The following is a 26,672-nucleotide window of genomic DNA, read 5'->3' as shown; positions in this document are numbered from 1 at the left end:
AAATAAAATAAAAAAGTTAGTTACATTCTGTTTGGCTATTCTGTTTCAAATAGACACTTTCATTGGATGAATTTGGTTTAGCTTCAAACTGTTCAGAATTTCCTTCTTTTTCAAGTATATTTTGGTTAGACATTTTCCCAGATTGACTCAAACACAGAATATTTATATAAATTTGACAGTTTCTTTTCAATGGTATCCGTAATATAAATATTAACATTCTTGCTGTTTCCCTGAAGAAGAAATGCGATTATTTTATTTGTGGATTAAGAGCGAATCAGAAATTTACTAGCAAATATGTATAATATAAAACCCTTATCCGCACCCCAATGGTGCATAGGGCACTGCGTCATATAAACGCAGTGTTATCTTGATCGTTTACACATGAAGGAAAGGTGATCAGCCCTCCGCTTCAGGTACCAGTCCAGGGTAATATTGAATAAATATGACAGTGAAAAAATCACTTATATTTATTTTACCCCCCTTGGGAATCGAACCCGGGACCTCCAGAACGGTAGCCGAGCGTGCTGACCATTACACTATGGAGGCGGACTAGCAAATACTGGTTTATTATTTTAACACATTGACGGCGTGCTTATTTTTCATCAACCCCGACCCTTATTAGTATTTAATTAGGGTATCCCAATCACAAGTAACCACAAACCAAACTCGGTTTGTTTTTTTAAAGAGATATATTTGTATTTTACTATTCACACAAATATTTGTATTTCATACTATTTCTGTGAGCCTAAGCAAATCATAATTAGAAAAAAGATATCAAATTGTGGTAGAGTGAGTTCGAACCGAGAAACTCTGACTTAAGAGTCCACGACACTAACTACGGGACCACAACACAATCGATACAATATTTTTTGGCGTTTTGCACTGTACCAAAAGTAAGCAAATAGAACAATTATAAGCATCTCCCCCTCTCTACCAGCAGTATGTAAAAGATACTTTTAAGCGTTTCCCACAAACGATGTGTATCACAAACATTTATAAAAATATCTACAAACCAAATATATTTTCTCATAGCATTATAAAGGATTACTAAGGATGTTTTTTGCACTTAATTGAATTATAATAAAATGATTATTAAAAATAGAAAAACCAGCATAATCAAAATTGTATGCACTACTTGTTTAGTATGTATAATAAATAACTTTTACAATAATAATGTCAAAATCAACATAAATTTATGTGAAACTGTCAAATGAAAACTGTTTGGAAAAATAACATAATTTCAAATAGCAAATTAAATTTTTATTCATGTGCGTACTACTACAAGCTTGTGTTCTGGAGTGCGCTATTGCTGACCACTATATGACTGCCGTCTCCATCGTTCCGTTGGAACAAAGGCAAAATAAAGGAATGGATCAAGTGTTAATTTTATGAAAATTGTAAAATGTTTATATTCTTAATTTTTAAGGTGGCTTGGTGGGTAGCTCTAGAAGAACTAGAGGACTAAGTTCCTTGCCTTCATGCAACCAACAATCAATATCAATATCGATACAATGCAGTGCCCTATGCACCATTGGATGCAAAAAAGGGTTAGAAGAATATTTTTTTTTAATCTTTAAATGCATTATTAAATATTTAAAATTTTATTAGCTATATGCAATACGATTTGACACGGGGCGCTCACAAATGTATCTATTTTTTGGTGCTCATGATCTCCAACTGTATTTTCCGATTTTGTTTGAAAATTAAGATTATTAGGACCGAGGAAATCAGTATCCAACCCCGCTCCCCCCACCCTCACCCCACTCTCCTAGTTACCTACTACCCCTTGCTACTACTATACAAAACATAATTTTCTCAATGCATTATATTAATGGACATCCTTAACTCTAAACATTGTTGTCATATTTATATATTAAAAATCAAACACTGATTTTTTGAGTCTACTAAATTGTATTTTATTGTTAAAAAACATATTAAAATATATTTTGCGACAGCTGTTTTTTTATTATGGCATTTTCGTTTGAAAATGCCAAAACATAATAAATAAATTAAAATTAAGTTCTACAAATTACAGTCTGATCAGTTATTTTACCTCTAGTTTTTTTTTTTTTTTTTTTATACTGCCAAATAAATGATTAGAAAAAAAACTAGAGGTAAAATAACTGTGAACAGACTAGATGCCAAATCTCAAATAATAAATATTGTAAATTGTTGTCATAGTCTAAAACTAGAAATACTATTTATATAAATTTCACAATTAAAACTAATTTATATACAGTTATGGGATTCTTCCTCTGAGCTTAAATAAAATCAAATCTAATTTGGAATGTACTTCAAAGAAAAAATATATAATTTAATATTTAAGTACCTTGTAAGTTTCTATATTATAAGTACCTACTTCTATTAAATAAAAAGTAAGAACATATTATCTGTCGATTTACATACATATACTTTATTTTATTAAATATATTTCTACTTCTAACACTTATCCGCATCCAATGGTGTATAGAGCACTATACTGCGTTGATGCAGAGTTACCTTGATTTTTAATTACACGAAAGCAAGGTGGTCAGTCTTCCGCTTCAGGTTTTAATCTATATGAGTGATTTATGAAATATTAGAATGAAAAATTACCCTTCTGGGAATCGAACCCAGGACCTATGATGACACTACGGAGGACGCCAAACAGTTATACCCCACGAAAAAAAAACATATTTTTATATAAAACAGTCTATATGAGCATTCACAGTACCAACCACAAGGAACAATAGGTATTATGTAGATTCCAAAAAAAAAAACAACTAAAAAATATAACCCAACCTATTGAGCGGAAAAATACCGCCCATTTTAAATTGGCGCGCATTTATTACAAAACAAATAGCGGTTGGCAGGCCTTTATGTCCGTGTATAGTCTATACGCGCCGGTGTTGCCACGTTATGGACAATGGAAAATCCTACCAAATAAATTTAAAGTAAGTTCTCGTTCCATAAATTGAGGCACATGAATGAAATAATAGTTAGTGATCTCTACCGCTCAGCGGTGGTTTACGTCTATGGATGTATGAACTTGCCACTTTGCACCCCATGTGCCAAAAATCGAAGCAAAAGCAACTATTTTCGTTGTTTTTCACTTAAAAAAAAAAACAACGACAAAAGGCAGAATTATTGATTAACTTTAGAATTTCTGCACTTTTTATGCTTACGTTCATTGGTAAAAGTCATTTCGACAGTTTTTAAGCGCAAATATAGCTTTTCATAATAAAATGAAAAAATAACATTAAAAACACATTTCACATAAACTAAAAAATTCGGTAAATTGATAGTACAATGACAGGTCAAAGACGCATGATATAAAAGTAATAAAATAAAAATGTAAAATTAATAAAACACAATGTTTTAGCCACTTTTACTTTTGGTACTTGTATGTAACCATCCCTTCAGGGATGGTTGCATACAAATACCTTGTCTTCTTCAGAAGACAAGGTATTTGTCGAAATCGGTTGGGATAGTATGATAGTACCAAAAATAAAAGTGGTTAATGATATGTTTTTTTTTACTCTATTTTATAGCGTTAACAATTACCGTAAATAGCTTTTGTAAAAAGACACAAGTAAAATAAATGTGAGTAATGATAACTTCCGAAGTTATTGCGCGTACAATGGCTAAAAACTATTCGTTTTACCTACATTTAATGCGAAAAATGTTAACAATACATTAGGATATACAGTATCTACTCAATGAATTAGGGCCACCCATTATTTTTTTGAATACTCTGAAATCTTTTGGATTATTATATTTATTTTACATAAATACTTTAAGTTTTCTATTGACATCTAATATCATGTATATTACCTTCAATAATATGTAAAATATACCTGGATAATTTAAGCCTTTATAAAATTTCAAACCCTTTTTCTGAGAAAGGTCCCTAATTAGCACAGGTAGACAGATAGTTGAAAGTTCAAAAAATAGTCCTATCTCATTTATTAGTGAAGTTTCTTCAGTTCTGGTTGTTGCTTTGTTTAGAGAGGTTATATAGTTATCGTGTCTTGTGAAAAAAACTTAATTTTTAATTTTAGTTCATAAATTATAATTTTTTTTTGTAAACACAAGTGTTTTTTTTGAAAAGGACAAAATGGGAAAAAGTAAAGACATTTCTGAGGAAAAAAAGTCTAGTGTTATAGTGCTACTGAAATTAAGAATACTATCTAATAGAGAAATTTCAAAAAAAGAAAACGTTTCTCGTCAAACAGTGGACAGAATTTCAAAATCAATAAAAAATCAGTCACCCGCCACCAGCAATCGGCGAAAGAACTGTCGTAGGATTAGAAAAACAACACCGAGGACTGATCGAAAAATCGTTCAAAGTGCCTTAGAAAACCGTAGTGCATCAGCAAAAACATTAAAAATAAAATTGGAAGAAGAGGGTATAAATATATCGGTATCAACACTGAGGCGACGTCTTTACGAAGTAAATCTGAAATGCAGGCGCCCTGTAAAAGTACCAAAATTGACACCACGAATGAAAGCGGATCGATTAAAATGGGCCAGGCTACATCGAAATTACTCGGTAGATGATTGGAAAAAGGTATTTATTTAAATGTAATTTTCAACATATCATTTTAGTAAATAAACTTATATATTTGAATTAAACTTAAATTTTCATTATTTTTCAGGTCATCTTTAGTGATGAGTGCCGGTTAGAAGCCGTAACAGAGAGCCGTCGATTCGTCAGGAGAACACCAATGGAACGTTACAATGAGGCCTGTGTGGTAAAAGTTATCAAACACCCCCTGCAACAATGATATGGCCATGTATTATTAACAATTTACCTGGGCCGTTGTTTTTCGTGGAAGGAACAATGAACCAAAATTCCTATAAGCAGGTCCTCGAACGAATTTTATTGCCCTTCTACCATACACTCGACCCAACAGAAGGTCCATACACCTTCATGCAGGATGGGGCACCTTGCCACCGGGCTAAATCAATAATAATTTTTTTTCTAACAAAAATCTGCCTTTGCTCCCCTGGCCTGGAAATTCTCTGGACCTTAATCCTATAGAAAACGTATGGAGCATGTTAAAAAATAAGGTATACTCATTTCCAAATCTGACAGTAGACTGTCTAAAAAAAAATATTCAAAAAATTTGGTCAGAAGACGAAGAAATAAAAAACATGATAAAACAGTGCATTTTAAGTATTCCAAAAAGAATTGAGGCAGTTATTTCTGCCAAAGGTGGAAATACTAAATACTAACTATATTTATATGAAAGTGTATGCATAATTTAAGCGTAATAAAGTGTTCATGTGTAAATAAAATTCAAGGTTGTTTTATTCAAGGTTTTCTCTGAGTTATTCCTGTTTGAATTGAGAAATTGCGCGAAATTCTGCGTGGCCCTAATTCATTGAGTAGATACTGTAGTTATGAAAAATAAAACATTCGAGTGCATAATACATGGTGATAATTTATGAACTAGGTGCGGTACAGAAAAGTCAACAGAATTCTCCTTATCAGGACAAACAAACTATTAACAATATAAATGCCGGAAAAAAGGTGTTAATTTAATGGTAAACGGAAATTATTGTAAAATTACCAGTATGGAAAATTTCATGGAAGAACTTCATACAGTACATATTCATAATAAACATTGTTAAGATCGACGATGTATATATTATATATGAATCCTCAAACAAAGTACTAGTAATTTTGCACATAATAAATACCTACTAGCAAACATAACCATAAGCCAGACAAGCCATCCCACCAATTTGTAATTTTTCGTATGGCATCATATTTTTCTTTACCACGTTTGGTCGAAAGAACATCGAGTATTTCGCAATAAAACTATATAACCTACAGTCTGTTCACAGTCATTTTACTTTTAGTTTTTTTTTTTATTATTTATTTGGCAGTATAAAACATTAAAAAAAACTAAAGGTAAAATAACTGTGAACAGACTGTACTCTCATTATCCATAGAAAAAAACGAAACTATTTATTTAAGAGCTTTTAATAATTGGATCATTGATGTAGGTAGATACGATATATCGTGTCATTCGGGCATATCATCCACTAATTCATGACTCATGACGAACAAATAACTGTCAAATATTAATTTAACATGTTTTGTAAAATGTGCCCTTGGCATAGGAAAACTCAGTAAGGGCACACTATTATTAACCGCCCTACAAATACGAACGTACGTGATACGCGCGGTTTTTCTTCACCGTTCCGCGCTAATCCGTATGGCCTACGCGCACGAGAAAAGATATCTGTTCCAAACATATTTAATGCGTACCGGATACACTGACAATTTTTTGTCCGGTTTTATACCTGACAATATTTTGTGACATCAAACGTTGTGATTTTTTTGCTTGTTTATAAAAAATACGGCTGAAAATAACCCGGAAATAGGGTGGTTAATTTAAAACTTTTAATTTGTGTATCATAAAATGATAAAATAAAAAAGAGTTATAAATATTGGTCAAAAATCGAAATACTAATTATATTAAAACTTTTTTTGAACGAAATACGTCCATCTTAACGATACTAACCATTTTCACGATTAGATAGGTACGAAACCGTACTGGAGGTCCCGGGTTCGATACCCAGGGGGGGGGTCAAATAAATAAAAGTGATTTTTTCACTCTAATGTTTATTCAATATTACCCTGTAATGGTACCTAGCGCGGAGGGCTGATTACCTTTCCTTCATGTGTTAACGATCAAGATAACACCGGGATTATATGATACAGTGCCCTATGCACCATCAGGTGCGGATGAGGGTTTGAAGAGAAAAATAAGATGAGTACTGAAACTTTTTTTAATTCTCGTTCAACATAACGCATCGTTATCAGTCGCCATATTGAAAATATTTATATTTTATTTGTTTTTTTTTAGTACACGAGTCCTGACCGTTGGGAATTTATCAGAGAAAATTATTATATCAAACGAATGAGTTCAGGATACTAGATTTCTTTAGGGTATTCTTAAGCGTAATCTTGTTTTCGTGTGGACGTTTCAATTATATGGAAAAAAAATATTTATTTATAGATATACCCAATTAGCATTTCGTTTTGCAGGTAAAAATATTTACCGAAAATTTCAGACACGGTCGCGTCACTTACATCCGTGGCATTAGTGAACCAACCCATATGAACCATAAAATATCGATTCTATTATTTTTAACAACCATGTTAGGATCTCAGTGGTACATTTCGACGGGCCACTAATAATCCGACAATATAGCGTGCCGATTCGCAATCAACAGTCCAAAACGCTTAAATAATTATTTGCCAACTTACGAGTTTTCCAACAAAATCTTGAACAATTAAATGCCCGGAATTTTGTATTTATGAAATGAGTCCAGTTTACTTCTTTCATAAAAATAACACTGTTAAAATATCGATTGAAATTTTTATTATTAATGTATAAAACGTGGCTTGAAAACAGTGCATGTATACATTTTTATAATAGCGTGAATGGCACGCTTTTGAACCCGTAGTAAGACAATTTTTTTATAGAAACTAGAATAAACGTATGTAGCAAATGTGTAAGTTCACTAACCATGAGCTAAATAAAGAATTTTAACCATTTTAATTGCCGCTTTATTAGTTATTTTTATTTACATCGTTACACTAACACGTCGCTTTCCGCAGGGGTAGGCAGAGAGAATAGAACGTCACACCACTCTGTCTTTGCAAACATTCTTTGCCTCTTCCACATTCGTGCCTCTACCTATACATACCCGCCGATTATTCCGACTCTCGATACTTGCAATTATTTGAAATACTTGATCATGTCATATTTTTCTCGGTCTTCCTCTGCTGCTATTTGAAACTATATACGCCCCATAAATTAAATTTGCTGTTTTATCTTCACTCACAAGTTGTTGTTTATAATACGAATAAAATAATTTAAATAGATTAATTTGCTTAATTTACAATAATTTAAATTATCAAGTTTAACTTACTTAATTCACCTTAATTTACAATAAGTTTAAGAAAATAGTTTAATTTACAATAATTTAAAGAAAAAAGTTTAATTTGGGGAATTTTCAATAATTTTAATTCAATAGTTTAATTCACTTAATTTAACTCTTTAATCAATTCAAAACATTTTTGCACTGTAGATAAAAGAATTATAATTTTAAATTTAAATATTTTGATTTCACATTTTTATAAAGTGTTTTTCTCTTCTAGATAATGTGAAAATTCGTGAAATTAATTTTATTTTTTAAAATATCATTCTACACTTAACGTGTTTAGTGCTAACATGCTAAGATTTTCATCTGTAATAATGAGATTCAGCACATCAAACGATGTTTTTCATGACGGTGATTTTATCTCATTTATCCTTTGTATCTACAAATGATTTGTTTTTATGAAGCAAATGAAAACTAGACTTCGTTTTAAAAGGGCAATTAAAATCATATCAAGATTGTACTACTAGCTAACGAGCGCAATCTCGGGACTAACAACTAACCAAAAAAAACAAAACTTGAAAGAAATAAGTACACATAAAATAAATAAAATGTTAACTTTGTTTTTAACCACTTTCATTTTTGGTATTTACGTATGAACCCTGAAGAAGAAAAACAGGTTGAAATAACAGTACCAATAATAAAAGTAGTTAAAAACAGAGTTTGTATTTTATTAATTTTATAAAGTTTATAAAATATGCCACAAAGTATCGGCATTGAACATGAATGTCATTCGTTTGAAAATGCTATAACTAAACTAAGGCGAAACAATTTTGATAATAAAATACAACTTAGTAGACTGAAAAAATCTGTGTTTGATTTAAAAATTAATACATAAATTAAAATGGGAATTCTACAAATTAAACGCCAAATCAATAAATAAGGTTAGGACACACTGATCTAAATGATCTAACTCCATGCCTTTATCTATTTTAGCAGAACCATATTTGCCTACTGGAAGCCCTATAAAGTGCAGCAGACCGCGTGTACTAAATAAAAATACTGACACGCTGATTAAAATTGGGAAAACATGCTCACATCTCGGAAAATGAGGATAAAAATGCTGGCATGTTGATAAGAGTAGACACATAGGCAAATAATGAAGATACTCACGAGCTTCTAAATGATCTAACTCCACGCCTTTCTGCATTTTCACACGACCGTATTTGCCTATTGACGCACGGCGACGCCGCGGAAGCCCTATAAAGTGCAGCAGACCGCGTGTGATAGTACGACAGACCCATCGCGACCACTGCCCAAGACTAAGGGGCATTGACGTAAGCAAAATTCACCTGTATATGTGTACTTCGTGCACTGATATTATCCGGTGACAAATGGATTAATAGGATCCACAGATAACGTGCCCAATTTTTGTGGCTTATCTTATCGATAACTTGTAACCAGAGCGTCAGAATAGCGACAGCTGGTAGGTAGAGAAACACGCATGATAAACGCTACACATTAGTTCATTGATACTGAAACTTATTGGACTCAACCAGCCACTTTTAGAAAATTATATCTCTATTTTTAATAGTAAATATTGCGGATATTGTTTTTTTAATATTATATATTGATGTATGGTATTATGTGCATTTATTTAACTTCAAATAGGATGTTTGGAAATAAATTATTTAGAACTGAATTTATAAAGTTTGACGTGGTGAAACCACGTTTATCCCCTCAACCTGGCAAAAATAATCAATCATCAATCATTTTTTTAAATTAGTCTTAGGTACATTATTTTTTCTTTGCGCGCAAATATGTTTTATGGCTCCGACCTTTTATAATTTACCTGTCGTAAAACTAAAATGTTTTAAAAGGTTTGAATCATAAAAACTGTCGCCAACCCGCTGGCCTTTGTAAAGGGATTAAAGATATGTATTTGCCGATGGTTCTTTATTATTATGGTAAAAGCATTTTTTTTATGATATAGCGCAAATAAAATTAAAGTTTGCTAATTGAAATGTCATCCTTAAATGTCCCCGTTCATCTATTTGTAGTCAATTTCTCTTTTTAGTTAAACGGCTTATGACTGCACTAAATCCTCGTCGAACTAAATAGGATTTACATTATGTTGTTCAACAATCTGTTATTGCCCATATGACTCCTCACACCCCCCACCAAATTCTCCCTCAGCTAGTATTACCCACCAAGATTCCTTCAAATAGCTCCAAATGGCTATTGCCCAGTTTGGGAACCTATGGTTTAGTGCAAAAATACAGTGAAATTTTCACTGTACACACTATCAGTTTATCGATATCACTAACAATTGTACAATACGTTATGTATGTACCGTAACCGCTACTTGAATTCTTTTCCATTACCATAGGCGGTACTTTCTAACAAACGAATGCTATGGCCACATCGTATCAGCTCTACTGATAGGCTTAAAACTCAAAAGTGTCTTTCAAGCGAGTGTTTTTACCTAGAATTTTCACTCATGAATTACATTAAATTAAAGTTACTATAAACATAAAGAGTAAATCCACTCACAAGCAGGATAATGCTATAAAACTCATAAAGTTGAAGCCTAAGTAGGGCCATGATAAACGGTGTGCATATGCTGAAGCTAGATTTCAGAGTAACTTGGACGTTAGGGGTAGTTAAAAAAATATGTCTCATTCATTTATGTAATACAAAGTTAAGTACGACAATTACTTTGAGTCCGTAAGGATATAGAGGCAAGTGAAGATATTACATGTATATTTACAACACATTCATTTATACCCTCAGGTTAGATCAATCGTCAGTTCTAAGTTTTATAACATAATATTATTAATGATAAATCATAATATAAAAAATACGATAGTTAAGAAGGATATATATATATATATATATACATATATATATATATATATATATATATATATATATATATATATATATATATATATATATATATATATATATATATATATATATATATATATAAATATTATATATATATATATATATATATATATATATATATATATATATATATATATATATATAATTAATAAAATATAATAGGGCGTTTGTGCACTACACGGAATTTTGCCGTCCGGCACTTTAGTGAGAATATAAAACGGATGGCTTGTGCTTTTGTCTTTTATTCTTCGGATCGGTGCGTGGTCACGGTGCGCGTAAATTCAATCACGCTAAACTGTCGCAGTCGCTTTTATTTTTCAAAACCGGACTGCCGGACGATAAAATTCCGCGTAGTGCACAAGCTGCCATGTGCTTTTATTTTTCATACGAAATACAGAATATATTTTTGAATATATTTTTTGTCACTTTTTAAAAAATAGATGGCTCTATATGTGTGTTCTAGGCTTTTTTTAAGAGATTGTCACTTTACAATAACAATTTTTAAGCAAATCATCACTTGATAATTCTAATCTATTAACGGCAATAGATTAACTAGTGAGTAACAACTAACAACTAGTACAAATATTGTTTTTCGTAGAAATAGAGTCGTATCTCGGTTTTATTTAAGTGCATAAACAAAAATTAAAGTGTAATAAACATTAAGTTTGTAGAAAATAATTCAAAATAAATCAATAAATAACGCAACGTATGCTGATTGAACGAGTGGACGAAACTGGATATCAATTCACAAAGGAGCTTCTAATAAATGTATCCACACAAGGTGACCGCAAACAAATTTGGAGACGCAAAGACTGCACAATACAACCTAATACGACTGTGGTCACTGAAAATTTTAAAGAAATAAATAATTTTATTTCGATATCAAACTGTCGTCATAAATGTCACTCATGCAGTGCATGCTTGCTAAATTTTTACTTTTTAATTTCATTAATTGATTCGGCAGTCACTTTGTGGTAAAACCTATCCATTTTTTACTTAATTAAAGTTGCGACAAAACGTGACCAATCCTGTGTTAAACCAATATGAAATCTACAACATTTTGAGTGTGTCCAAATACCTGTTCACAAATCTGGATTATCTCCAATTATAGGAGTTATTTTTCAAATTATTTGTTGACATCTCGTCAAAGATGAAGAAGAATATGGAAGTCTGGGCTTTTACAGGGCTGACGACCGTCATTGGCTGGTTTAAGTGATCACTTTACTCACGTGTTAAACCAGCCTATGACGGTTGTCAGCCCCGTAAATGCCCAGACTTCCATATTCTTCTTCATCTTTGATGAGATATCAAAAAATAATACAATATGAAATCATTAAATCGTACCAAAACGTAGCTAGAATTCCTGATTACTTAAAATCATTTATAATGAAAATGTAACGTTTTGGTGAGGACCTCCACATATGAGGATTTAATGTGGGAGAAGGTTGAAGATTACATAGATGTTAAAAGATAAGAGTACGGAAAATTTTAAGACAAAAGTTGTGCAGGTTTTGGACATAAAATATGGATGATATTTTCGCGAAACCTACTCATTTATTCGGCAGCGAAGAGAAGCAGCCAGAAAATGTAATAACCAAAGCACGTTAAGTTCTGGAAGGCTGTGGTTGGAAATACGTGAATCGAAACCGGAAAATCTTTTAAAGTATGTAAATCTTTATTAGCTCGTCAAACAACGCACGGCTAAAGCATGCCTGTACGAGTATATAGCGACCTTGCCGTGCTAAACACCCGGTCTGTGGTGGGGCCATTACTATTGTTATTTATTTGTTTACATTCCACCTAGATTCGCATATTCGTAGAAAAATCAATACTCATATTACGAAACACGTGAATGAAACCGTTTAATGGTCTAATGTCTAATGATACAATAGACCAATGCCAGAATTGAACCTTTACCTAATGCGTTCAGCGAATATTAAAAATTTAAGATATACCTTCTTTTTTCAAAACGACATTCATTTCTCGATACAATTATCAACTTCGAGACAAGCTATAAAGGCGTTAACCTCCCAAAAGCCTTAACCGCGCTTTTCTCTTCTACAAGGGATCAGGTACCCGCCGCCCAGGACGAAAGTACTGCAGAAAATCCGTGAGCAGTTCTCATCTGAACTTCGGGTCACGGGACTAATAGAAGCAAAGAAAGCGTGGCACTACCAAGTATTTCAAATACATAAAATGCGATTAATATTTTACATAAATAAGCTTTTGCTGAACGAATTGCATTTGATTTTTCAAAAACTTTTGAAATGAGTGCATTCGTATAAAATTTAAGAGATGCCGTGTATAATTCCCGACAAAATCAAAAATCACTTTTTAACGGGTTAAAACGCAAGTTTCTTTATTTTTAAAGCAAACATTTAATAATTACATGATGAATACTAGTATTTTTCTACACTATTTGAAAATAGCTCCGTATTCAGAAATTTCGTTAATATTTGACCTTGTAGCGAAAGTCCACATAAAAAGGGGCTTAAGCCAATCCTCACCCTCTGTATCCTACCCTAATCCATTAAAAACTAACGTTTATATACTAAATTACCGTGGCTCCTTTTTCCCATGTGCTAAAAAAAACAATTTTATCATACCCAACGTATTTATATTTAACAACTTTTAAAAAAAAGACAAATTGATCAGACACTCGATGAATTAAAAACAATCGATTGAGTAGTGTTGGAATAAATTTTAAAAATATTTTTAAATAATCACATCTACATAATCTTAAATGTATCACTAAAATAAAAATCGATTTTTATTTGCAACATCTGACTGCGAGCAGTTTTAAATTTCTATTTTGATGTTTTCAATGCGTAAAGAGGCAGCAAGATCAATAACGCTCAATACGAGAGAGCGGGAAAACACTTAAATCCTACCACCAAATTACTTTTATGGAACAATAGTATTATGCATGAATTATGATCGAGTCAAAAAAAATGATAAAAGTACATTAATTTAGAGACTCAGTTCATAAAACAGGTGCTGATATTTTGAAGGAATTCATATCACAAAAAACAACCTCCATAAACAAATTTCAAATTTCACAAAAGATACACAGGGTTTTTTTAGACAGAAAAAAGGTTCTGGAACTCACTTCATATCAAGATTATTACTAAAAAAATATGTATTGAAATATCATTTGAATAAAATTCAAAGCATCTTTTCCTATCATTTTGACGAATTATATAAATATTCATTCGAACCCTTATCCGCACCCCAATGGTGCATAGGACACTGCATCATACAAACGCAGTGTTATCTTGATTGATAACACACGAAGGAAAGGTGATCAGCCCTCCGCTTCAGGTACCAGTCCAGGGTAATATTGAGTAAATATTAGAGTGAAAAAATCACTTATATTTATTAGACCCCCCCTGTGGGAATCGAACCCGGGACCTCCAGAACGGTAGCCGAGCGTGCTGACCATTACACTACGGTGGCGGAGTGCTGACCATTACGTAAATATAAATATAATTGTAATTATATTTATATTTACGTAAGCGTAAATATTGTTTCGTTAAATTGATTTTAAAAATAATTAGCCGTGAAAAAAGTTGCCGGAACGCCGTTCCACAACGTTACAAGGAAAAAAAATACCTGCATTTACACGGGAAACTCTTAAATTTATGGCAATTTATATAGTATTTTTTATAAGAATACGAAAACTTATGCGCGTAGTATCATTAGATGGAGATATGGAAATTAATTTCGGAGCATAAATCGTATTTATACATAATTTAATTTAAAAATACAGATAAACCGTTGAAATATGATATTTTCAAAGTTTTCTAAATAATATATTACTTTAAGCACGCATACAAAATTGATGTTAATATATATGTGTAGCATTAAGAGGGTTGTATTACAGAGAACGGATTAATGACGACTACAGAAATTCCAGTGTATTTTAAAATAACATATATGGAAAAATATTCATAAATTGCCTTTAGAATAAGCAATCCTATGAAAATGCGACAAATGACATATGACTGGCGACAACTTGTTAAACTACTTAATCCTTGGAATATAAATAAGTTTACACTATAAGCCGGTAAAGTATTGTATTTTTACCGGTGTTTTCACCGAAATTGACCGAAATTTAAACTAACTACATAGGAATTAGTGAAAAACATACATAATACACAATCAATTCATCCTTTTTTATGGCCAGCAATATTTACTTATCATATTCGTCACAATTTTTGCGTCGTATTTTTTTACACATTGTAACGCTTAAGGCTCAGTATTCATTGAGTCGCTACTAAGTTTTCTCTAAATCCAGGTAACATTTTACGTCATCGGTTTTTTTCTTAAAACGCTATGTTTGCATCGAAAAAATAAGTGTTTCTTTGAAATAATTATATGGTTTTGAAACGAAAATGTTATTAAGAATTATAAAAGTATTTTTTTCATTACATATATTCAAAAAATCTTAGAAAATATCTAATATACATTCATTAAAAAATCGGGCGTGAATAGACATGTGATCTCTCCGGTGGAATGAATTCTGTGTAAGTGAGTTTGTGCACTACACGGAATTTTTCCGTCCGGCAGTCCGGTTTTGAAAAATAAAACCGACTACGACAGTTTAGCGTGATCAAATTTACGCGCAAGGTGTTAACGAACCGATCCGAAGAAAGATGGATAAAGCATAAGACTATCCAAGCCAATCATCGTTTTATCACGCTAACTGAAGTGCCAGACGGTAAAATTCCGTGTAGTGCACAAACCCCCTTAGTGAATATCCCCTTAAGAATATCGTGTAAAGACACCCCCTAAAATAAACATCCAAAAATAGTATCAGGCTATAGACCTAAAATGCGAGACTTTGTGAAATTTGAACCGAGCTAAAACTATTTTCAAGTTCTGAGCACCTTCATTCACGTAACGTATTTAGGTGTAGAGTTGATATTGGATTCACTATGTAAAAGTTTCAAGGATAAAAACTGAATGAAGTGAGAACATGTGTGAAAGAAAAATTTAGATAGAAACAGTAAGAATGCGACTTAAATTAGGTAAAATGAAGGAAAGTCAAAAATATTGAAGTGAATAAAGTAAGAGCAAACATAACGAAAAAATACAGTAAACCTCCCTATAACGTCGAGATGGTACCGCGTTATCGCATGGAACATTATAAGGGGTTAATGTTTTAAATGCATTTTTACTTATTTAAATTGCATTTTTAAATTTTAACCCGCAGAAATAACTGAAACGAGTCATATAAAATGAAAATACAATTTAAAATCATAAACCCTCTACTATGTTTCCTCCGATAATGAGAAACCTATCTCAACGTTATAGGGGGTTTTACTGTATATGTACCTCGTGAGAGCTGCAGGTTTTTTTTTTAAATCACACAAATGAAAGGAATTTATCTTTTGAATAAAAAGAAATAAAATATTCAATGTATGAAATTATTTGTAAAAGAAAAAGCTTTTACATTTCTGAAAGCTAAAAACATTTTCTCATCCATAACTATGTTATCTTGTCGAATATACTTCGATATGGTCTCGTAGTTACGCTGTTTTTATACAATTACGCAATTGCTATTGTCGTAGAAAACAAAAGTTTTGCTGTCTCGACAATTGTCAATATTAAGATTGCGTTTTGACAGAAAAGAAATATTACCACAGTTAGAACTAATCATATATGATAAATTTATTAGTGAATATTAATGAAATTTCAATACTCACATAATTCAGATATTTGTTGTCTATATAAAAAAATAATGTAAATAGACTTTTTTAGGCGAATCAGAAGGCACCAATCAAAGGGCGAATCAAACGGGATCAATAATTAAATTTTGTACTTTATGTTTACTATGCCAAAAATAATTAAATAATATGTACATATTTTATATTTTTTTGAAAATAAAATTGTACGTATGATAACGTTTGAAGTAGTTTTTGCCAATTTATGAAAACAGTATGAAAAATTCTCAAGCAGTGATACGTACACATAAGTGTATGTAAATATACAGATTTCATATTGTTTTTAAGGCTTTTTGACGAGTATTTTAATTATTGCCGGATTATAAGATTAATTTTTGTGAAAATAAAGGTTAAAAACATTTTTTAACTAAGTAGTTTTAAACAATACTCTACTGTTATCAAAAACTTTTCCAATTTGTTTAAGACTGATCGATCATCTTGCCTTCGTGCGAATTACAATCAAGATAAAGAAAGCTGCGTGAATTCAATGGGGGGAAAAAGAAATAGAACTATTTATAGAGTAAATTAAACTATTGTAAGGGTATTTAATCTTATTTCGCAAATATTAAATACAGGCAACAAAAAAAATGAAAACACTTATAATATCAATACTTCATTAAATTATTATAATATGTTACATATCCACCAAAAATATTTCTTAAAAAATACAGGTGAACATATCATTATGAAAACAATATTATTTAAATATGAAACCTGCTAAAATACTAATTATTATTTATTTTTAAAGAAAATATTTGTGTTTTTATTATTTACAAAAATACCCCTATGTCATACTTTTTCTGTGAGCCTAAGCGGGTCATTATTAAAAATAGGTATCAAATTTTCGAAAATCAGTTGTTTGAACCCAGAGACTCTGACTTAAGAGTCCACGATACTAACCACGGGACCACAACCGGACGGACAATCTTGAATAGTCTAAAAATGTTATGTTTTTGGGTTAATTTTAAATGACAGAAACACCGAACTTTTTAGACTTTCTTTTCTCAAGCAAAATATTTTAAAAATTAACTCAACTATCAATTTGAATAATTTAACTCTAAAAAAATGCTTATTCGAAAATTTCTGGAATGAAAACCTAAAAATTATCGCCATCCTATCTATTCCTATTTTCCAACGTAGGGCGCAAAGGATAACTTGAAAAGAATACTGAATTATAATATGTTATTATTATCACAAAATAAAAACTTAAAAAATGATCATAATTCGGAGAAAAGGGGGGGAAAATTTTAAATCCTAGATTTGTTAATACCAGTGCAGGGATTCCATAGAGACGGGACAGATGTAAGTAGTGTAGATAACTTTAACATTACTTGTTTTTTTTTTCATAGTAACTTTTGCATTTTGAAGCCACTCATGGATCCGTAGCTTCAAGAAGTTCATGTTACCGAAAAAAAATGGATATTTGTTTTTTTTTTACCGAACAGGAGGAAAGTTAAAGTTATCCGATCTACGAAGTTAAAATGTTAACCTCCATGTATGGAATCGCACTCCAGAGCTTTAACAGGGATTCGATATGATATTTTTATTACTAAAGAATTCACAATGATGAAAATGCGGTTGTTTGTATAATAGCAACCATATTTTTAATAAATATTTATTGTAAACGGCCAAACCACAAAGTTAATACGTATCCTTTGATAACAGAGAACTTAGACATGTCGAGCGTTAAAAATAAATTTGATTAAGGACAAAACGATAGTGCCTACGCACTCAAATATACGTGAACAAAATTATTGATAAAATTAAAATAACCCAGGTCAGGTAACAATAACAGGATGGGAATACAAAATATTATAATAAACACGGTTAAAAACAATAATGTGACAGTATACTGTAAAGTCTTATTTGTCTGACTATAGCGGTTAGCGCATTTAGCTACCGTGACGAAGGTCTTTGGTTCAATTTCCAGGGCATATAATATAATCCCAAAATAAAAATAGGTGATTTTCGCTCTAATATTTATTTATCAACACTCTGGTCTGGTACTTGAAGCGCAGGACTGATCATCTTGCCTTCATATAATTGATGATCAAAATAATATTGCTTTAATAAAATACAGTGTCCTATGCACCATTAAGGGTTAGAAGCATGTTGTGAAGCAAATTAATATTGGAATACACTTAATTAAATCTAAAAAAGTCGAAGGGCTCTTAAAGCTAGTACGAGTATGGGTATGCAGCCCCGAGTGCCCTGGTCATCACTGGAATTTTCTTTTTTTCTCTTATAGTACCTTCTCCATTTCCTTTGCTATAAAGCAAAAATTCCTTCACTTACGTCATCTGCATCCCATAAAACAGATTTCATTCGTATGTCCAATAATCAGGAACGCAAGATTTATCCCCGGGATGATAAATGTTGCGTTATTAATTTAAATGAGTGGATTTTAATGGCATATTCAACCATTAGTTTTTAAATACATTATATACACCATACATTACGATCTAAATTAAACATATGCGAAACTAAATAATATTTCACATTGACCATGAAAAGAAAATCCAGGGAAATAAATGTTTTATATGCATCTACGTATGATGTTTATATTTGGAGAAATTATGGTACTTGAACATACTTATAACAAAGTGGAAAGCTTGTACCTACTACCGATTCCACGAACCATATTGTATGCCAATACTCCCAAACAAACATGAAATTTTATATTTACAGCTCGGAGATAAGAAAATATAACGTTATAGAATGTGAAAATTGGATTAAATTTACTATAATGTGTTTGAATATACGGGTATACATTTTTTTTAAATACAATTAAAATAATTATAATACCCATAAGGTAAATTGACAATCGTAGCTAATAACAAATTATTATTATTAAAATATAAATTGTTACATGAAAATCGATTTGATTCTTGTTTAATGGAAAACCGATTGTTTTAATGGCAAATAAATAAATAAATAAAATATCACAAGAAGCCCGATATAAACATAACATATGGTTGGTGTTCGTAAATACAAAATTATAAAAATACTGATCAATAAACTCACGTCTCGAAACCCTCAGCCTCAAGGCTCTGTAGAGAGAACCTATAGACATGACCGGCGCTTCTGGCGATCAACAGGATTCCAAAATATCCTACCAGCGACAGATGGAACCAGGAACGGACAACGGGGACAGAAAAATTGTCATCTCACGTGAGTAATTATCCTTCGCGATGAGAAAATAACATGCCACGCATCACCTCACAGCGGAGAGCGAAGGATATTACTTATAAGTCGGATTAAACTCGCGGATTACAATATGCGATGCGATCTTCCTGTCACGGTTAGGGATATGGGGTGAGCTGATATACGCGTCACTAAGGGGTGGTTCTGCGCTAAGGCGAGCGCACAGGCTACCCCCGCCCCGCCCCTGGCGCCCACGAAACTCGCAACCATCGAACCGACCACTTAACGATATTAAACCACTGCAAAATACACGACAAATTCCCGTATCCTGTTCAAATCACGCGAATACGGCCGTAACTAGGTGTATAAAAACAAAAACAGAGCTCAGAACAGCGCTGCGAGTCGATTGACACATGAGTTCCCATAAGGAAAATGTATCTAACTGAACGCATGCGCAGGACTCCCAATGCTCGTTACACTCGTGTTTATGATATTATGAAACGATTTGATTGTCATCCGGTGGTACGCTATACAGTGCAATACATATATACGTATCATAAAAAAAAAGATAATATAACAGCAACGTAGATGATGTCATCGTACCTGCAAGTGCTGTATACTGAGCGAAAAAAAAAACTTTTAGTTCTGTAGTATTTGTAGAGTCGGAAAATTACGGCGTTTTATTGTCGTGCTGGTGACGGCTGTCATGACGCGCCGACTTGTTGAAAAAACAAACACGAACGATGGTCGTGAGCTGTTCAGCTCTCAGCTGACTTGCTAGGGCTGGCCGACTGAACTTGAACTCGTCTGGTATTAGTACACTAGTAGAGAGTTAGACCTGATGAATGATACATTATGTTTATGTGATGCTTCAGAGGACGATGACTTTTCACGGACAGTGGGTGAAGACTGAAAACAATGCACACAAAAAACAGAACGTGATTTTCTAAACGATCTTAGTAATTTACATTTTCACAATTAGTTCTTTAAGAATTATAGAATTCTAAATATCAATGAATATTTCGACGTTGTAAAAAGTGCATCCTTGTGTATTTCAAGAGCAGAACGGCTGTCCAAACTCAAAACACAGTAAGGAACTTTTTTTTTGCAGTACGTTTTTTTGCATTTTTGGACTAAGTAGATTCTACTTAGTTCAAAAATGCAAAAAAAACGTAATACTAAAAAAATGTCCCTTACTGTGTTTTAAGTTTGGACAGCCGAGAACCAATGCAACTTTTTAATTACTTCACTGTTTTTTTGTACATCTACCTGAGGAGTTTAAATATTACATAATATTATTATTTTGTCTTTCTTCTTCTCATCCGCCCCCAATGACGCATAGCGCACTGCATCGTATATAGGCTCGTGTTATCTTGATCGTTACTTACATGAAGGCATGGTTTCAATCCTGCGCTTTAGGTACCAGTCCAGGATAATATTAAATAAACGACATAATGAAAAACACTTCATATTTAATTATTTTGACGAACCTTGGAATCGAACCCAAGACCTCCAGCACGATAGCAAATCGCCTTGACCACTACACTATGGACATAGACGATTATACTCACATATATACCAATAAATAATTACAGGACATAATGTAATTAATCAATTTAAAAAAATATATCTAAATAAAAAAAAGCTTTCTTAAACCAACCATAGTGAACCATTCTAGTGAACTCAGGCATAAAGCGTCATGAGATTATGTATTAATTTTAAATCAAACACAGATTTTTTGAGTCTACTAAGTTGTATTTTATTAACATAAAACACATAAAAAATTATATTGTGACGATTGTTTCGCCTTGTTAGGGCATTATCAAACGAATGATAATGCCCGAATAAATAACATTCGTTTGATAATGCCCTAACAAGGCGAAACAATTGTCACAATATAATTTTTTATGTGTTTTTTGTTAGTAAAATACAACTTAGTGGACTCAAAAAATCTGTGTTTGATTTAAAATTAATACATAAATTAAAATGGAGTTCTACAAATTAAACGCCAAGTCAATAAATACGTCATGAGATTAATGATATATATATATATATATATATATATATATATATATATATATATATATATATATATATATATATATATATATATATATATATATATATATATATATATTATATATATATATATATATATATATATATATATATATATATATATATATATATATATAGTAGTTTCAAAATTTTTAGTAGTGTGGTTGTCAATCATGGGGAGAATGGTGAATGTTAAACGTGTGTAACATGACCACTTAACCACCCCATGACCGGTCACAAGTCCTGTAAATCCCATACTACCATATTTTTATTCATCTATGTTGAGATATCAAAATGTAAATTTAGACATATCCATAATTTAAAACCATAAATGCAGAGAAAATAAACACAATAAGCTTGCCAGAAATATTCCTTATTTTTCGACTTATACCATAATCGTTCGTTAAATTTTTGGCACATAACACTCGTTAAAAAACAGGATTAACGGCTTTCAAAACTTCTTCGTTACATTTAAGTATGTAAATAAAGAAAAATATAAAGTACTTGAACGCGATATTTTACATTTTTATTACAATAAAACAAAAATTAAACTGCTGAAACATTGAAAATTTACCCTTCCTGATGTGTCATTCCCAAAGCGTAATAATGATATGTATAATATTTACGATGTTTGTGCGAAAATACTAAAAATAGAGATATGATATGAGTCAAGGTCCCATTACACATGTACTCATATATATATATATATATATATATATATATATATATATATATATATATATATAAATATATATATATATATATATATATTTATATATATATATATATATATATATATATATATATATATATATATATATATATATATATATATATATATATATATATATATATATATATATATATATATATATATATATATATATATATATATATATATATATATATATATATATATATATATATATATATATATATATATTAATATCAAACCCATACATTGTGTTAAATAGTATATCTCTCTCGCGATATTATATTTAGTGATCTATAAAATGCAGAATCTTACGCGGAAAGCTAACGGTTGGCAGACAGCCATCTCTATCTTTCCGTCTATTTCTAAGAATAAAGGGAAAATAGGCGATGACAGAGCTAACCCCCTTTAGCTATTGCTATAAATATTCCCTTTTTAATATATTATTAAGGTGCGGGTAGGGAAAAATACAAAAAGCTATATTATGTCAGATCTAATGTGCAAAGGCAAATAGCCGCAAGTTTAAAACGAGTTTACAGTTAACTTAAAATGATGCTTTTTGCCAAAACATGTATGAAATTAATACGACTTTGCGGATATTTGGATAATGAATATCTCGGTAAAGGAAAGAGATAGAGAAAAATCTGTGATTGTACGGCTGTCCAAACTCAAAACACAGTAAGGGACATTTAAGAACGTTTTTTTTGCATTTTTTGACTAAGTAGACTCTACTCAGTCCAAAAATGCAAAAAAACGTACTACAAAAAAATGTCCCTTACTGTGTTATGAGTTTGGACAGCCGTATATATGATAGATATTATTTTTTAACATCTCATCAAAGATGAAGAAGAATATGGAAGTCTGGGCATTTATAGGGCTGACGACCGTCATGTCCGACGGCTGGTTTAAGTGATCACTTTACTGATTCTATAATCTTTGATGAGATGTCAAAAAATAATATGAAAATAACTCCTGTAATTGGAGATAATCCAGATTTTGTGAACAAGTATTTGGACACACTCAAAATGTTGTATATGATAGAGACCAGTTATGATAATGCTATCATGTGTTACGCCAAACAGCCGCAACTTGAGTTACGGCTAGTTGCCTTTACACATTGATATACATGAGTTTATTCTACACCAAATCCGATGAAATTAATGAGTAATAATAAGTAATACTTACGTATTTTTTTTAAAGCTGGGAAAAGGTGGGAAGATATTTTTCTTTGCAAACTTTCTTCGCCTCTTTCACATTCATGCGTCTCCTCATACTCCTAACCTGACCGCTTTCAAGTATTTGAAATACCTGATCGTTGGAGTTTTTCTCGGTCTTCCTCTGCTGCTTTTTTCCATTCTACTACATTCGCTTCATAATTTATTAATATTTTTTTTCGCCTTTGTAGGACCTCTGAATTTAAGGTTTAACCTCTAAATACTATACCTGGAGAGTAAAGATAATTTACTAATTACCTAAACACATGGAACGTCACAAGTAGTAAGTTTCGCTGAATACGAGGGCACGACGCTTATTACGACGACATGTTAATTAGTGCAAATTTCACGAATGTGTCTATGAAGCGGAAATTACGCCGACATTGCTAATTCCGTCCAACCTGCATTATATACCGGTATTATAATGGTAGTGGAAGTTATCTACTAGAACTAGACATAGTCAAATTAGCACACCACGTTTTACCGTTACAAATTATACTATATAAAGACATGTAAAGAAACATCAGTAGATGTAAAATAATTTCATTAATTGATTCGGCAGTCACTTTGTGGTAAAATCTATCCATTTTTAATGAATGTTCTGAAAGAGTTGATGAGTAATTAGTGAAATATCGTTGGAATTTACAGAAAGAGTGTGTACATTGGTACCAAAACTAATTTATTTTTAATTTATGTTTTACTTAGTAAATACCACTATTTCTTAAAATCTACTGTGACACGTGTTTCGATGCATTCCGCATCATTTCGATGCATTCCGCACCGGTGTTTGAAAATGATGCGGAATGCATCGAAACACGTGTCACAGTAGATTTTAAGAAATAGTGGTATTTACTAAGTAAAACATTAATTAAAGATGTAAAATAGTTAACGTTAGTGTAAAATAGTTTATGTTAATGTAAAATAGTGTACAACATTTTGAGTGTGTCCAAATACTAGTTCGTCTGGATTATCTCCAATTAAAGGAGTTAATTTTCATATTGTTTTTTAACATCTCATGAAAGATGAAGAAGAATATGGAAGTCTGGGCGTTTACGGGGCTGACGACCGTCATAGGCTTCTTTTCATCTCACCAATAGATGTCTCTAGTGAAGTTCTAGTGATTCAAAAACAATATTTCTGAATTGGTTCATACATATAGGGCTTCCAAGAGTGTGAGTGGTGTGGTTGTCAATGATGGGTGGAATTGGTGAATATTACACGTGTGTAAAGTGATCACTTAAACCAGCCTATGACGGTCGTCAGCCCCGTAAATACCCGGACTTCCATATTCTTCTTCATCATTGATGAGATGTCAAAAAATAATATAAAATAGTTTAAGTTAGTAAAAATATAAAAGTCCTAGTCTTTATTTCAAAATTTATATTATTATCCTGTTATTGGGTCTATTAAACAGTAAATTTTTAGGACGACGAAAAAAAAGTGAAAAATACGAATGGATAAATAACTCGTCAAATTTTTATTGTTTTGTAAAATTTCAAACTTTTCCGAATAGGTAATACGTGTGTTTGACTTTTTTTAGAGTAACCGACATTTTTTCATTGGTCAGAAAACAAAAAAAGATCAAATAAATATAAATTCTCAAAGAAACAATTGTTAGTCAAACTGACACTTTTAAATGAACAAAAGTGAATTAAATCATTAGTAAAAAAAAAAATATTTATATTTATTATCGATGAATATTTCGCTAAGCACAACGAATTCGGTTGCGTTCATTTCGGTTCTTTGACACATGGATCCAAAGCAATCGTAATTCACTATAAAAATTATTATCAGAAATCATTGTTTGTAACATACTATCAATTGAATTACGTTTAAAATCAATAGAAAGTGGGCAAAAAAGAGATTTCATTAATTTGTTTCAGAGTTACGACATGAGTGAGGCCACTAAGGTTTTTATTTTTTAAATAGTGATTTCTGTCTGAGCGATTGCTCATATTGCTGTTATTTTCAAGCTGGCAAGATTTGCTGCATTTTTTTTATTCGTGAATTATGTTATTTCATTTTTTGTTTTATAATAAATAAAATTTAGATGAATAACTGTCAATATACGCTCTCAAGAGCCATGCCACACCTTTCGTGACGAATACGGCTTGCACTTTTGCTATTTCCGTTCATCTTTGCCTTCAAAATCACGCCTATAATTTGCCCACCCATGTCAACTCACAATTCGAATAAAAAACGAAGTCGTTCTTAACGTTATTACCGTCTATATTAGGTCTACTGACGTCTGTACGCTAGCATTATCCCGGGACAATAATTAGATTAGACGTATTCAATTACGAGGAACATACTGCGAGGCAATAAGCAATGAAGACATTCCACTATCTGACCGAGACTGTCGGACTGTCGGACCAGACATGACACTACTGTACTCTTATTATATTACCGTACTGTTACATTTAACATGTAACCCTATATATTTAAAATATTAAATTTTATTTAAAGATAGAAACCAACCTGGCTCACACCGGTTTGAACTTTAAAACTATACTTGCTTGCAAAAGTACTCGTACATATAAAGAATTAACCATTTTATAAGTTTTTTATTCGTTGAACTACGAGATATCAACCAGTTGTCAACCATATATGTAATGCGTTTCGTCTTATTAAGACATTATCAAACACTAGGAGTGTTTGATAATGTCTTAATAAGACGAAACGCGTCACATATTACCATATATATGTAATAAAAGTAGAATTCAATCCAAAAACCGTGTTTAATTTTGGATACATTACCCAACAATTCAATATGGAATTCTACCAACTGTTTGCAGTTACAATAAGTAAGATTATTCGAACTCCATCATTCGATTCGTATTATTATTTGAAGATAATTTCGATGTAACATTTCAAGGCAGGTACTATTAGTGCATCCGATCGAAGATAAACAAGGAGGTATGGACGAAGAATGAATAATTAATGTGAAACAATCGATGCCCACGGTAGCCGGGGTGGTGGCCATGCAGTATCGATTAGCAATCGACCTTCTTCCGAGTACTTAAACAG

The 26,672-nt window shown here is 31.7% G+C and overlaps 1 protein-coding gene across 7 annotated transcripts in view; it reads right to left on the bottom strand.

Annotated features, from left to right (window-relative positions):
* ATP8A (ATPase phospholipid transporting 8A1) overlaps nucleotides 1–26,672 on the bottom strand; it is a 139,048-nt gene that overhangs the window by 37,509 nt on the left and 74,867 nt on the right. The window contains exons 1-2 of one of the 7 annotated variants that reach the window (XM_088261696.1): nucleotides 1,014–1,283; nucleotides 25–230 (exon numbers count right to left, since the gene is read on the bottom strand). The exons of 5 other annotated variants lie outside the window; for them this stretch is intronic. In XM_088261696.1, the coding sequence (XP_088117822.1) occupies nucleotides 25–230; nucleotides 1,014–1,030 (223 nt within the window). In that variant the 5' untranslated portion in view covers nucleotides 1,031–1,283. Of the gene's footprint in view, nucleotides 1–24; nucleotides 231–1,013; nucleotides 1,284–19,541; nucleotides 20,106–26,672 lie in introns of those variants that run through there. One more of the 7 variants, XM_088261698.1, reaches the window with a different exon arrangement.

Source organism: Brachycentrus maculatus, unplaced genomic scaffold, assembly GCF_059751285.1.
Source record: "Brachycentrus maculatus isolate JH-2025_06_01 unplaced genomic scaffold, ASM5975128v1 h1tg000166l, whole genome shotgun sequence".
Taxonomy (NCBI): Eukaryota; Metazoa; Arthropoda; class Insecta; order Trichoptera; family Brachycentridae; genus Brachycentrus; species Brachycentrus maculatus.
Note: the sequence above shows the minus strand (reverse complement) of the source record. Positions and strands in the feature narration are given on the sequence as shown.